The 15805-nt window shown below is 49.0% G+C and overlaps 1 protein-coding gene across 1 annotated transcript in view; it reads right to left on the bottom strand.

Annotated features, from left to right (window-relative positions):
• Positions 1 to 444: 444 nt before the first annotated feature.
• LOC141040985 (uncharacterized) overlaps positions 445 to 15805 on the bottom strand; it is a 148220-nt gene continuing 132859 nt past the window's right edge. Inside the window, exons 2-8 of the mRNA XM_073507094.1 lie at positions 2858 to 3013; positions 2745 to 2780; positions 2532 to 2621; positions 2386 to 2450; positions 1895 to 2315; positions 1364 to 1640; positions 445 to 1273 (exon numbers count right to left, since the gene is read on the bottom strand). Coding sequence (XP_073363195.1) covers positions 1383 to 1640; positions 1895 to 2315; positions 2386 to 2450; positions 2532 to 2621; positions 2745 to 2780; positions 2858 to 3013 — 1026 coding nt within the window. The 3' untranslated portion in view covers positions 445 to 1273; positions 1364 to 1382. The remainder of the gene's footprint in view (positions 1274 to 1363; positions 1641 to 1894; positions 2316 to 2385; positions 2451 to 2531; positions 2622 to 2744; positions 2781 to 2857; positions 3014 to 15805) is intronic.

Below are 15805 nucleotides of genomic sequence, written 5' to 3'. Positions count from 1 at the left end.
GCATCGCCACACCCACTGGGGGCTATATGATCGCATTCGAATCCTAGCATAACCCCTTTGGGACGGGTTTCTGGTCATATTTGAACCGGAAGCCCCTAAGTTCTTCTGATTTATAGTGAGTTCTTCTGATTATTTCAAGTGTACACGGCGGGTCTCACTTTGTCGGCTTAACTTTGATTTACAGTACTAGTCGAATACAATCGGTGTTATTAAGGCTGGTAAACCGGAATTGAGGTACCGACCTTATTACCCGGGTTATATAAGCCAGAAGTGTGCTTGCAGGCCGATAAGTGTGTTATTACGGGTATATCAAGGACATAATTGAGGACCAGTCTTTTTTGATTCATATTCCGGGTTATTTGTCTAAAACTATGATTCTCAGTGCGGTAAGCCGCCTAGAGACTTGTGATTTGTCCTTCTAGGCAGGATAGTTAAAGGCAACTATTTGAGCTTAAGGAAAATGAATGATCAATTATGACCCGGAGAAGTATAAAGGAGACAACTTCAATGGAATTCAGCATTCAACGCGTGCACGATGGCACAGCAAAGTTAAAGTGTTGGTCCTACTCTATTACAAGACTCATCGAGTCCAAAAGGGTGAAGCATTGTTTAATAAGCCGCCTGTAGAGTTACGATGCTTGCTGGGTTGAAGTTTCCGGCTCATCCCTCTCCGCTCCTCCGGCTGTTCCCAAGACTTGGAAAGTTGACGACTTCCAGTCAATGCCGCTTAGAGCTTCAAATTGAGCTTCCTCGTCAATTAACCCGGCCGGGTCAATCTCCGGGGCGAAGGTGTGCTTACGAGCTGGCGGGACTAAGCTGATAGCTTCATAACGCGGAGTGGGGATCCTCTGATTTTCTGCATTGTAACCCGGCTGATACTTGGTCAGATCCGTGTCGTTTCCAATGAGGGTGGCCACCGGGCGCACGATCTTCACGCAGGCTGCAAAGTCCCTTTGGTCGAAGGGTGTGCCGTCTTCCTTCAAACTGGGATAGCCGAGGGCAATGTCCGCCGGGTCTAATTCTGGAAGGAACGCCTTGGCCCGGCTCAGAGCGGCGATAGCTCCGGCTCTTGCAGAGCCCCGCCGCAGCTCTTGGACACGTTGGGGAAGAACGGCAAGCCGGCGAAGAACTTCCGCCAGATGAGTCGGCACCTCATTGGATAGGGCCACCACGACCAAGGCGCGCTATGACCCGGTGTAGAGTTGCTCCACCAGGGTGTACACGGCCTTCAACTTGGTCACCACACTTTGGTTGAGGTTGGCGCTTCTGGGACCTGTGTAACAGAGTAAGATAAGCCGCCGGCAATGATGGGTTATGAGACATAAAAATTATAAATTGGACGAAAGCCGGTGGAATGACTTACCGAAGATTGCGGCAACCATCTAGGACACTTGGCGCTTTAAGCCGGAGAGTTCGGCGGTCTTCTCTGTCAGAGCCTTCTCCGCCTGTTCAGCCCGGTTCACCGGAGTAGCCTTCTCTTCGGCCCAAGCTTTCCGTTCAGCATCAAAGTCCGTCTTCACCTTTTCTTGCGCGGCAATACTGGACACAAATTTGGCATTGGCCTTCCGGGTCTCAGTTTCTTGCGTCCTCAGGCGGGTCTTCAGATCGGAGATGTCAGCTTCAAACTTCTTGCAAGCCGCCTGCATAATTTCCGGGTTATAGGATGAAGAGTTATTATGCAATTTTAAAGTCCCAAGCACTTTCCAAGCAAAGACACTTTGCACTTGGGGGCTAATGCATATCGAACGTTTCTATTTACAAATTGCCGGTTCAAGCGAGTAAGCCGGAACTTAAGTCTACAACATATTCTATCATAAGTCATAGACTTGGGGGTAGAGTATGGTAAGAATAACAAGATAACTATGCAGTAAGCAAGAAGAAAGAAGAGTAGTACCTCAGACTTCTGTTGAATCTGGTTCACCATGCCGATCTCTACATCCCGACTCTTGTGCACTTGGCTGACATAGCCGGAGACGATCTCTCCGATGTTCAGATTGGCGTAGTCGGTGAGGTCCAGATTAACCCGGCGGTGCTGTAGCAACTCCTCCTTGGCCGAGCACTTGGCCAGTGCAGTAGGTCTCCCCGGCTCAACAAACTCCGTCCGGGTGATTACCATGTCCGGGTCATTGACCGGCTGAGCCGAGCTGGAGGTCTCCGGGTTAGCAGAAGCTTCTGCAGTTGCCTTGTCGGTTGGAGCGGTGGCTTCGGGAGCGGAGGCAGCTGGCGGTTCTTGAGCTGCTACCTCCGGTTCAGGCAAGTCCGGCTCTTCGACCGGCTTGTTCTTCTTCGCCTTCTTGGTGAGCTTTGCCTGGGCACTGAAAGGACAAAAAGGTTAGTACAAAGGTATGAGCAAAGATAAGCACAACAAGAGATGATCATCATTACCCGAGTACGGTCTTGAAGGCCGGCAGGCTTGATTGCATCGAGTCACCAGAGGAGGGTGAGGTTTCCTGATAGTTTGAATCAGAAGAATTGAGCGGTTGACGTATAACACCCGCCAAAGGATGAAAAGGGTACAAGTTGGAGATAACCTCGGTTCGGCGTTTCCTCGATGCGTCGGGTAAGCCGGAGGAGAGGTCAGCGTCCTTGTTGGTCTGGGTGTGCCGCCGGCTCTCATGAGTCTGTTGCTTCAAAAGAAATTGAGGATCTTGATAAGCTAAAGGATGAGAAAATCTTACTTTCCGGGTTACCCTTCGGACTTTCAGCCTTGGCAAGGGCTCCGAGTCGGAGGAAAGTATCATTACCTCTTCAACCACCGGGTTACTTGCTCCGGTATCATCCTGTTGATGAACAGTATTGATAAGGTGGACTGAAATAAACAATAAATACAACAAGAGGTTACAGGTTCAGGGGTTACCTCTGACTCGGAGCTGTCGCTTAGTTGCGGCAGCTCTGAAGCAGTAGGCCTACTTCCCTTCTTGCGGGGAGCGGCTCTCTTGGCGGCTTTCTTAGCCTTCCTGGCCTTCTTGGCCGCCTCATGGTCATATTTGACCTTCCAGAATTTGTCATCAGCCTGAAAAATACAATGATGATTTCTTAAAGATTCAGATGAAGGATGTCTACGGAAGAAGATAAGATGTTCAGATCAGCGGCTTACCGCTGGGGCTGGGTTGGTCTTGCAGAAGGGGGCTAACCCGGTCCTCCCGCAGTCTGCCAAGCTCTCATTTAAAAGGGCCTTGGTCATGTCTTCAGCAACGTCTTCAGGAAGATCATTGCGGCTGTGTCGTAGGGGGTCATCTTTCCGGCCTGTGTATTCACACATTAAGCCGGGGCGGCGGCTCAAGGGGATCACCCGCCACGAGATCCAGACCCGGACCAGATCAATTCCGTTGAGACCATTGCCCAGGAGAGCCTTGATCTTGTTGATGGTGGGGAGCAGAGGTTGGCGCTCCGCTTGAGTTAACTTGTTAGACAGAGGGTGAGTTGGTTCCAGACGTGAAGGGCGAAAGACGGGCAGCGGGCTCTCATCAGTCGGCGACGTGTCTTGGCAATAGAACCATGTCTGGTTCCAGTCCTTTGGGTGACTTGGCGGCTCGGCGTAAGGGAAAAGGCAGTCTCTCCGTCGCTGAATGGAGATGCCGCCAAGTTCCAAGCTTGGCCCGTTGGCGCACTCATTCTGACGGTTCGGGTAGAAGAGCTCTCTGAAGAGCAGCAGGCTAGGCTCCTCTCCAAGGTAGACTTCGCAGAACACTTGGAAGTTGCATATATTGGACACATAATTGGGTCCTATGTCTTGTGGCCGTAGGTCAAAGAAATTCAGCATGTCTCTAAAGAACTTTGAGCCGGGCGGTGCGAAGCCCCGGCTCATATGATCCGCAAAAACCACCAACTCCCCGTCCTTTGGCTGTGGTCTCTCTTCTGACGGGTCAGGGGCACGGTAGGACATGATGTCCTTCTTAGGCAGGTAACCCGACTTCATGAAATCTGTTAAAGTCTCATCGGTGACGTTGGAGCTCATCCAATTGCATGTGATGGGAGCTTTGGGAGCTTTGGGAGGCATGGTGAAAGTCGGAAGCCTATGATAAAAGGAAAATGTCCGGTTTAATTGTAAGCCGGAGGAAATTTATAGTTCAATGTTTAAAGTGGCGGCTTATGGAGGGGCTTAATGACATATATCTAAGTGCATCGGGTTATCTAAGCCGCTGGTGTGCTTGAGAGTAATTCAAATCGTCTACAGCCTTGTTATAAGTGAGCTAGAAAATTTTACGGCGCGTGGCTTCCTTTGAGCTGGAAGGTTCTACGGTGCGTGGTTTCTTTAAACCGGAAATGTAAACCGCCGTGACTTAACGGGTGCAGTCTTTTACTAAGTGTGGTGAAAACAGGTTTCACACATTGCAGTAAATAATTTGGATCAAAACGGTCGGCTAAAAGGAAAGTTTCTAGACCTAAAAACAGATGCAAAGGAAGTTCTTGGGCTCGAACGGAGCCTTTATGCAGTGAAAAGAGATCTATTTGCATTTGAAATGGGTGCTAAACAGCCGCCGCGTTGGTTCTATACTATCTTAAGATCAAGAAGAGGCAGTAAAAATGCAAACTACCAAGAACTCGTGGGCGACGGCGTAGAACGTTGAAGAACAGCAGGAGCTTAAACGTAGATCTATTCTACGAGGAGTAAGGAACTTACAGATGCCGATGTGCTGCGAGAGTTCGCCGCGTTTCTCTGGACGTTTCAGGGTGATGCAGCGGCAAAGGTTGATGAGGACGCGGAGCTCTGTTGCGGCGGCGGAGCTCGAGCAGCACGGGAGCAGTGAGAGGAAGAGGACGACAGAAGGGGGAGAATGGAAAGACCCGAGGGTTGGGCTATTTATAAGGCCAGTCTCATAAGTGGGTGCGAGAAACGAGGAGGCCACGGCGCGGTTATCTCGCCTGAGAGGCGCCTCGATTTTCGGGATGGCAGTAAAGATAAGATCCGTTGCGGATCTGGTGGAATAAAAAATGGACTTAATGGAAGATTGTGACACCCAAGTTTTTATTTGGATTTTTCAAAAGGCTTTTATTTAACTTGAGGGGAGTGATCAAAAAATTTTCTTCAAGAAAACTCTCACTCTCAAATATTTTCTTTATGGCAAAAGTTTTATTTGGATTCAACCAAGATCTGTCTTTGGTCTTGGAGGTTCTTGCTTTTCACTTGGACTCAAGACAAAATATTTTCACTTGGGAAATGACTTTTGAAAATCTCCTTGAAAATTTGCACTATGGCTTTTGGAAAATCCTTTGCCACTTTCAACAATTCCTTCTTGCCATGGCCCTAGTGCAAATCCTCTCCCCTAACCCTTCCCTCACCTTTGGATCATGTTTTACACCTAATCCAGCAAGTTGAACCTCCCCATGTGTTTATTTCCATTTAAATTCTATTCAAATAATTTTCTGCCTCCTTTTCTAGCACTTGGAGATTTGCAAAGGAACTCCACTTTCTGTCTTGATTTTTGCCCCCAAACCTTTTTTCCCTCCTAGTCCTTTGAACCCTCAACCTAGAACCATGAAGATCCACTGGTCTTCAGTTCAAAATTTTCAAACTACACCTGCTGCAAGTTTGGACCAGATTTGTCAAATTTGGTGAAATTCATTCAAAACCTCCTCCAAAAATTCCAAGTAAAATCAGGCAGCCTCTGGGTGCATTGAGTGGTCACCTCACCAAGTTACAGCTCCAGAAAAATTCATCTCATTGCAAAATCCTTCTGTCGAACACCTGCAGTGCACTGTCTATGTCAAGTTCAGAAAATTCAGTGATTCAGTCAGTGGCTTGCTGTCGTTTTCTTCAGAGAAGGGCGTCGATCTCGCCAGTGCCACCGCGTCGCCTTGCTCCTCGTCCCCGCCCTCTTGTTCCTGCACCGCACGAACGCCTGGCGCCTTGCGGGCGTCGGCGACGAGCAGCGGAAGGTGCGCCGCCCCGTGACCGACGCCGGCGGCGGCTTTGCGGACGCCAGCGGGAGACACGGCGCCGACGACGCCACCCAGCGCCGCCCAAACCACCGGAGCTCGCCGCGTGGCCTTCCACTCCCCCGAACGCGCTGCTGCTCTCGTCGTGAACCGCAGGGCGCGGAGCGCGCTCTCTGGCGCCGTTGAGCCCGTGCGGTCACCTCACCGTGGACCGACGCCATTACGCCAAGACCGACCCCGTTTAGCTGCGAAACGACTCCAGTAACCTCTACTGATGCTGCCTGGCCGCTCAGACCACCTGCCAATCCACTGCTCCGCCGTAATCGCTCGCCGGAGATTCTCCGTTCACGGCCACCCCGTCGATCTGCCTATAAATAGAGGCCCCGAGCTTCAACTCGAGCACCCACCATCCCTACACTCCCCCTAGAGCACGCCTAGCCACTGGAAGAGCCCCGAGGAGGTCTCCTTCCTCGACTCCGGCCGCCGCGACCCGCCAGGGGATCCAGCCCGATTCACCCCCGTGTGCGCTCCTCCGCCTCCATTCTCTTGCCAGTAGCTTCACCTTGCATCCCTCGTTCTGAACCACGCCTCAATTTGTAGCTTGCAGCCCTCCACCGGAGTTCCCCATCCTCACCTGAGCCGCCGTCCGCCGGAGATAGTGTCGCCGTCGACGTGGTGCTCCCCGTTGGACGAGTCCACCACCCACCGACGCGGAAGTAGACGCTGAAGCTCTTGGTACCCTCCGTTTCTCCTAACTCGCCGTAGTTCGACGCCGGCGTCCACCGCAGTCTTCGGGCGCCGGCGAGCTTTTTAAACCTGACAGGTGGACCCCGCCTGTCAGCCTCTATCCTATTCTCCTTCGAACCATTTTTTGTTGGCGCCTTCGGGCAAATACGTTTTCTCCTTTGCGCTTGCGCATTCCCAACCGAAGCGTTTTCTGTTTTCTCAGTTAAAACCCTGGAACTTTTCTGTTTCATTACAGATAAGTCCCTGGACAGAAACCTTTATAACTTTTTAATAAAAAGGTGTTTTTGAGTGATTCTTTTTCTAACAATCTTCAAATTTTGTCTAGTTTTTTATGGGATTAGTTTGAAAAATATTTGGAAAAGTTTCTGTGCAAGTGTTGGTTTTCACGTTAGTACCCGTTTCGTGATTGCCGTAGGTTCCGGGAGAAGTGAAGGAGCCGCGAACTTCGCCGAGCTAGACTCCGACTTCTCCGAACCAGGCAAGCATGTTTTGAACATTTGATATGACAGGTGTTTTGCATGTTCGCGTGAAAGTTTGTGCGTGGCATATGAGTGTCAGTAAATACCTCGTTGCTTGTAAGGCAACGACCCGGTTGTTCCAAAGTCGCGATGATCTCTGATGAGAGATGGCCTAATCATGTGGTGACATGAAGGTCAGCAAGGTGGTACTGTTGTAGCATACCAGCCTTGCGTCATCCGACTTTCTCCGACGTTAACGTGGTTGGAGCCACGTTATCGTTCCTTTCCCGCATGTCCCAAAGTTGCGATGATCTCTGATGAGAGATGGCCAAATCATGTGGTGACATGAAGGGCAGCAAGGTGGTACTGTTGTAGCATACCAGCCTTGCGTCATCCGACTTTCTCCGACGTTAACGTGGTTGGAGCCGCGTTACCGTTCTTTCCCTTTTCCGTGCTACCACATGTCTCATTGCCAGGATGCAGTTTAGTAAGTTGGTAACCTCTTTCCGTGTACACACCAAACAGAGAGGCCGGGATGATGGTACCTTGGCCCAGGATTAAAGCCAGTCATCCGGTCAGGGGGCATGGGTGTTTCCGGTTGGGACCAAGAGGGGGGGCACCCCCTTAAAGCGCGCGTATAGAAATTTGATCCCATGCTACGCGAGGTTGTAGCCTCCCCGTCTCCAGGTTTTTCTTGAATGTTGCCGAGGGTGATCCCTGGCTTCGGATGGTTGAATTGGCTGTGTACTGGTTAGACGTGTTTCTTCCAAAACACCGTAGACGGAACTAGTCCCCGTGACTACTGAAATCCGTTGGCTGTGGTTAAGTACAAACTCTGCAGAGTCAACTCTTTCCAAATCATCGTATCCATGATCAAGTAGTGTAAACATTATATCCATTTCTATCCGTGTGAAAAACTTGCCCCGGTGAACAAGCTCAAGTGGTAAATCCAGTTTTATTGTTATTTCTGTGGATGGACTAACCTTATATTTGTCGCATGCTTGTGATAATTTATGTTCCCGAACGATTGTATTATTGAGCTGTGATATAAGCCCTTTATGTGACGTCGCGCAGACGTCCGACTGTGGCGTGTACTCGTTTCTCACTTTAAATATAAGTCCTTTATGTGACGTCGCGCAGACGTCCGACTGTGGCATGCACTGTCTTTATTTTCTGTTATAAGCCCTTTATGTGGTGTCGCCCCAACGCCCGACTGTGGTATTATTATTCCGCATTTTCCGCTCGAGGAGTCTTTCAGACACTCGTTTGGCACCAGTATTATTATTTTGCATTTTCCGCTCGAGGAGTCTTTCAGACACTCGTTTGGCACCAGTATTATTATTCCGCATTTTCCGCTCGAGGAGTCTTTTAGACACTCGTTTGGCACCAGTATTACTATTCTGCAGTTTCCGCTCGAGGCGTCATTTAGACCCTCGCTTGGCACCCAGTATTTATTATCTCTATGTCTGATCGCACTGGTTAACTTGTTCATGTGCTTCATGTTTACATTTGTTATACCTTATGTCCGAACTGTCTTGCGAGTACTTTCATAGTACTCACCTGGCTTGTTGTTTTGGCCAGATGTTGACGAAGGCGATCTCTTGGATGAAGAGTTTGATAGCGCGTCCGATGCCTAGAGGAGTCCCAGTCAGTCCTGCGCGATCCCGGATATTGGTCACTTGTATTGTATACGCTTCCGCCACCCGCAATAAGTCTTCTCGAGCCTCACTCCGACGCTCGAAGAGTTGTAGTCATCTGGAATCATATCACTCGCTTCGCGGTGATATTTCCACCACCGTTATTATCGTGAGTTAGTAGTTTGCCACCCTATCCGCCGCCTTGTTTTAGCGGCGTACATGTAATAAATTGTTGGGCAGTCTCTGCTCAACCTTGTATTATATTTAGTATTCCTGGTATTTTTTTTCTGTGACCAAGATATTGTCTACCAGTGAGAAGGAATTCTTCCTCGCTGGTCCGTAAAAGGGATTGGTCTCTCAATAATTATTTTATTGAAAAACCGGTCGTGACAAGCTTGGTATCAGAGCCAGGCTGACTGTAGGAAGCCACTAGGTGCGATCGCTAATCGGTTATTAGCGTCTTTTGTGCTTTCTCAGCATTTTGCAATTGTAGCTATTTTCTGTTGGTCATCATAAATTTATGACATGACTACTCAGAATTTTTGCCTCCTTTTGTAGATGGCTGGCAGCAGCTGTGAAAATCGAGTGTTCACCAACGTGCCCAAGGGGTTTGTCAAGCTCCTCGTCTCCATCACCAAGCTCGCGATCGGGCCAGCAGCTCGCCCGGAGTTCACACTCTATCAGCACAAGCTCAGTGACGACGTGTCTATGCACCAAGTTGTGGTGCAGTTCAAGGGAGGACGTTCTGCTGATCGCCACTTCCATTTTGTGGGAAGGGCCATGCCTACGGAGAGGCATGGCATGCAGATGGCTGCCCGTGAGGCGATAGCTCGCCTTCGGGACATCCTTCCTACGATGAAGACTCGTCGCTACCGCTACTTCCCATGCCATGTGCCTTACACCAGCCACTATGCGTTCGCCTGCCATCGGGGGGAGCGAGATGAAGCCATCGAGATGGTTGTGGAGTATCTCAAGGCTCTAGAGGAGTCTTTCGACAACCTCGTAGATGATCTTGTGGCTGCCCGCATGGACTTAGTCCGGGGCGGTCCTGCCAGTAGGAAGGAGCTTCTCCACACGGCGCCGCCTCTGACATTCGTCTCGTCTTCAGCCTCTTATGCACCGGCGGTTTTGGCCACTTCTCGCCGTCTGCCTACCACTGAGGAGTTCGACCGAGTCTTCGCTCCTACTCCAGTCAGAGCCGCACCGCCTGCCGCACGCGCTCTACCACCAGTCGCCCCCGCACCATCACCGCAGCGCAGCGTTACGCGCCAGGAGCCAGCTAGAGAGGAGGTGGAGGTTCACTCTCCTGGACCGCTGAGCCTTGCCATCGGCAAGGGGAAGGAGATCTTCACCATCTCCGACTGAGAGCACCGAGTAGCCGCGTGTTATGTCTGCCTGTATGATGTGCTGTTTTATCTGTACGCTAGTTTGTATTGGTGTGTTCGCTGCCTTCCGGAGTAGTACGCTAGTTTTAAATAACATGTCAGGATTGTGTACGCACATCCTGAGTGCTGTATCTTGAGTTTGCTTTTCGCATGTAAGTTTTATGTTGAGCACTTCTTCTCCATGAAAAATCATTTGTGTTTCTTTGAAAACCTTGAAGCCTTTTTATTATTGCCTTTGCGAGATTTTTCTTGGACTACACAGTTTTTTTCTCATGGGCTTTGCAAATAATACCCCAGACTGGAAAAATGTCTCGCCCATGGACTCGCTCCATGCCCAATCAGCCAGAAGAGGTTTACGGGACACAGACCAGCAACAATTTCACTCAAGGTCAGTCCAGCCAACAAGACAGCGAAGCAGCACTGTCCCAAGTATGCCGTCTCTTCGAGCAAATTCAGCAACAACACCAAGAGATGATGAACCATGTCATCAACATGGGAAACCACCGTGAACACTATCAACCACATTCCAAGTTATCGGAGTTACAGAAGACTCGCCCCTCAACTTTTGCTCACACCGATAGGCCGCTGGAAGCCGATGATTGGCTTCGTGAGATTGAAAGGAAACTGATTATTGCTCAGTGCTCAGATCATGAGAAGGTGCTCTATGCACCACACTATCTTACTGGAGCAGCCGCAGCATGGTGGGAAAACTTCCGACACATGCATCCCAGGGAACACAACATCACCTGGGAAGAGTTCAAGGAAGGCTTCTGTGGGGCACACATCCCCAGAAGCATCCTAAAGATCAAGAAGAGAGAGTTCGATGACCTGAAGCAGAGAGGCATGTCAGTCACAGAATACAACGGTCAGTTCACCCAGCTGTCTCGTTATGCCTACGACAAGCACATGACAGAAAGCAAGAAGATGGAAAAATTCCTAGACGGCCTGGCACCAGCACTGAGATGCCAACTGATTGTGCACACCTTCCCGGATTTTAAGACGCTGGTGGACAAGGCCATCACCTTGGAGAATGAGCGCCGTAGTCTGGAAGATATCCGTAAGCAGAAGAGGGACAAGACGACTCTTGCCCGCAGCAACCGAGGCAAGACTGAGGTCCCAAGGACAGACGCAAGGAGATCCACAACTACTGAGCCAAGGCCCGTCGGACAGTTTCATGCCAGGGACAAGGAGTTCACATACCGTCCAGGGGTCACCTGCTATGCTTGTGGTCAGCAAGGGCATTATGCTAAACAGTGCCCGAAGCCAAGAGACTCGGCACCCAAGCCGAACAATGGTGGAAACAATCCAGCCCCCAAGCGCAACAACTTCAACCCCAGCAACAACCACAGGAAGGGTCACCTGAACCATGTGACCAGGGAAGGAGCGCAGAATGCCCCAGACATCGTGCTCGGTACGTTCCCTGTCAACACAGTACCTGCCATGGTTTTGTTTGATTCTGGAGCTTCCCATTCGTTCGTTTCGAAGAGTTTTGTTTCGCAACATGGTTTTCCGATACTTCCCTTGGAAAAATCTATGATCATCAAGTCCCCCAGAAATAAGCAAATCGCTCAGGGTTACTGCCAAGGAGTGGTCATTGAGTTTGAAGGACTACAATTCCACGCGAATCTAATCGTGTTGGAAAGTAAAGGACTGGATGTCATTTTAGGGATGGACTGGTTGACCACCAACAAAGGATTCATCGACTGTTTCAACCGGACAGTGATTCTCACTCACCATCACGGCAAGACTATAAGAGCTTCCGCTCAAGAAAGGCCACAATCACAGAAACCAAAGCTGAACAAAATGGACATCGCAGAACTGAGAAAAGTTCCAGTGGTATGCGAGTTTCCTGATGTATTCCCTGAAGAACTACCAGGCATGCCACCAGACTGAGAGATCGAATTCAGCATTGAACTAGCACCTGGCACCCCTCCCATCTATAAGAAGCCGTATAGAATGGCACCCTCAGAATTGGTGGAGTTGAAGAAGCAGATAAAGGAGTTGTTGGACAAAGGATTTATTCGAGCCAGCTCCTCACCGTGGGGTTCGCCTGTGTTGTTCGCCAAGAAGAAGGATGGGACACTGAGACTGTGTATAGACGATCGAGCCCTCAATATGGTCACCATCAAAAACAAATATCCGATGCCACGGATAAATGATTTGTTTGACCAGCTCGCACAGGCCAAGGTATTCTCAAAAATTGATTTGAGATCGGGATATCACCAATTGAAGGTACGGACGGAAGATATCCCCAAGACAGCTTTCACTTCCAGATATGGGTTATATGAGTTCACAGTGATACCTTTTGGACTAACGAACGCCCCCGCATATTTCGTCCACCTCATGAACAAAGTGTTCATGAAATTCATGGACAAATTTGTGGTGGTATTCATTGACGATATTCTGGTTTACTCGAGGACACCAGAAGAGCATGCTGAGCACCTCAGAATTGTTTTAGGAGAACTGAGGAAACATCAGTTGTACGCCAAATTTAGCAAGTGCGATTTTTGGCTAAGACAAGTTGGCTTCTTGGGCCATATACTGAACCAAGAAGGCGTGGCCGTAGACCCAGAAAAAGTCAAGGCCATACTGGACTAGAAGCCACCCGCCAATGTTACTGATGTGCGGAGTTTCCTGGGAATGGCCGGATATTACAGAAGATTTATTGAAGGCTTCTCCACTGTGGCAAAACCTATAACGCAGTTACTCAAGAAGGACAAGAAATTTGTATGGACGAAAGCATGCGAGCAGAGCTTCCAAGAACTCAAGAAGAAGCTGACAACCGCACCGGTCTTAACTGTGCCAGACATACACAAGAGCTTTGAAGTGTATTGTGACGCGTCCCGAAAAGGTCTCGGATGTGTACTAATGCAGGATGGCAAAGTTGTCTCATATGCCTCCAGGCAGCTGCGAAAACATGAGGAAAATTACCCAACACATGACTTGGAGCTAGCAGCAGTCATACATGCACTCAAGGAGTGGAGGCACTTTTTGTTGGGAAATCGCTGTGAAATATATACGGACCATAAGAGCCTCAAATATATTTTCACACAGCCAGAGCTGAATTTACGCCAACGACGCTGGTTGGAACTGGTCAAAGACTATGACTTCGGCATTCACTACCACCCAGGGAAAGCAAATGTAGTAGCCGATGCCCTTAGTCGAAACCCCAGCCCGGACAATGACGGTCAGCAAGATTTGAGGCCTGAGTTTCAGCGAGAGTTCGCTAGGCTCAACATGATGTTAGTCTCCAAGGGCACCGTATCAAATCTGGAGATACAACCCACCCTGGTGGAACAAATTAAGAAGGCTCAACAGGGACATCCCAGCATCGAAGGCATAAAGAAGAAAATGAATCTTCGTAAGACTTCCGAGTTCGTCACCGACAGTGAAGGAACATTATGGTACCGAGACAGACTTTGCGTGCCTAACATTGAGGAACTCAAGCAACAGATCTTGACGGAAAGCCACACCGCTCCATACTCAATCCACCCTGGAGGAACCAAAATGTACAAGGACATTTAGGAAAGATTTTGGTGGCACAGTATGAAAAGAGATATAGCCACATTCATTGCTTGTTGCGATTCATGTCAGCGCATCAAGGCCGAGCATCAAAAGCCAGCAAGGCTACTCCAACCAAACAGAATACCGGAGTGGAAATGGGATGAAATAGGAATGGATTTCATCGTCGGACTACCCCGATCATAGCGTGGGAATGATGCCATATGGGTTATCACAGACCGACTAACCAAGGTTGCTCATTTCATTCCCGTGAAGACTACCTACTCCACACAAAGACTGGCAAAGATTTATCTCTCTCGTATAGTTTGCTTGCATGGAGTCCCAAAGACTATAATATCAGACCGAGGCACCCAATTCGTCTCCAAATTTTGGGATCACCTACAACAAGCTCTGGGCACGCAGCTAGCTTTTAGTACAGCATACCACCCTCAGACTGATGGACAGACGGAACGTGTGAACCAGATCCTAGAGGATATGCAAAGGGCCTGTGTGCTCACCTATGGATCCAGTTGGGAAGAGAGTTTGCCGTATGCCGAATTTGCTTACAACAACAGTTACCAAGCCAGCTTGCAAATGGCACCCTTTGAAGCATTGTACGGACGGAGGTGTCGTACCCCACTGAATTGGTCAGAAACAGGTGACAACCGTATCTTCAGCCCAGACATGCTTAAAGAGGCCGAGGAGAAAGTTAAGCAGATCAGGGACAGACTCAAGACAGCACAAAGCCGCCAAAAGAGCTACTATGATCAGAAGCACCGTGAGGTCAGCTTTGAACCCGGTGATTCCGTATACCTCCGAGTATCTCCTATGAGGGGTCTACAACGGTTCAAAATTAAGGGAAAGCTAGCCCCAAGATTTATTGGACCATTTTGTGTAAAGGCACGAAGAGGCACGGTAGCCTACCAACTAGACCTACCCAAGGAGCTGTCAGACATCCATGACATGTTCCACGTCTCACAGTTAAGAAAATGTGTGAGCAACCCAGAAAAACATGTACCTCATGAGGACATTGATATGCAACCAGATCTCACCTACAGAGAAAGGCCGGTGAAGATTCTAGAAGAGTCTGAACGGAGGACCCGTCAGAAAACGACAAAGTTTTTCACGGTTCAGTGGAGCAACCACACTGAGGATGAAGCCACATGGGAAAGGGAAGATTTCCTCCGGGCAGAGTATCCATATCTATTTGAGGATCAGTAGAAATCTCGAGGACGAGATTTTTCCTAAGGGGGTAGGTGTTGTGACACCCAAGTTTTTATTTTGATTTTTCAAAAGGCTTTTATTTGACTTGAGGGGAGTGATCAAAAAAATTTCTTCAAGAAAACTCTCAATCTCAAATATTTTCTTTATGGCAAAAGTTTTATTTGGATTCAACCAAGATCTGTCTTTGGACTTGGAGGTTCTAGCTTTTCAGTTGGACTCAAGACAAAATATTTTCACTTGGGAAATGACTTTTGAAAATCTCCTTGAAAATTTGCACTATGGCTTTTGGAAAATCCTTTGCCACTTTCAACAATTCCTTCTTGCCATGGCCCTAGTGCAAATCCTCTCCCCTAACCCTTCCCTCACCTTTGGATCATGTTTTACAACTAATCCAGCAAGTTGAACCTCCCCATGTGTTTATTTCCATTTAAATTCTATTCAAATAATTTTCTGCCTCCTTTTCTAGCACTTGGAGATTTGCAAAGGAACTCCACTTTATGTCTTGATTTTTGCCCCCAAACCTTTTTCCCCTCCTAGTCCTTTGAACTCTCAACCTAGAACCATGAAGATCCACTGGTCTTCAGTTCAAAATTTTCAAACTACACCTGCTGCAAGTTTGGACCAGATTTGTCAAATTTGGTGAAATTCATTCAAAACCTCCTCCAAAAATTCCAAGTAAAATCAGGCAGCCTCTGGGTGCATTGAGTGGTCACCTCACCAAGTTACAGCTCCAGAAAAATTCATCTCATTGCAAAATCCTTCTGTCGAACACCTGCAGTGCACTGTCTATGTCAAGTTCAAAAAATTCAGTGATTCAGTCAGTGGCTTGCTGTCGTTTTCTTCAGAGAAGGACGTCGATCTCGCCAGTGCCACCGCGTCGCCTTGCTCCTCGTCCCCGCCCCCTTGTTCTTGCACCGCACGAACGCCTGGCGCCTTGCGGGCGTCGGCGACGAGCAGCAGAAGGTGCGCTGCC

This window comes from Aegilops tauschii, chromosome 2 (assembly GCF_002575655.3).
Source record: "Aegilops tauschii subsp. strangulata cultivar AL8/78 chromosome 2, Aet v6.0, whole genome shotgun sequence".
NCBI classification, from domain to species: Eukaryota; Viridiplantae; Streptophyta; class Magnoliopsida; order Poales; family Poaceae; genus Aegilops; species Aegilops tauschii.
This window is presented reverse-complemented; position numbering and strand designations above follow the sequence as displayed.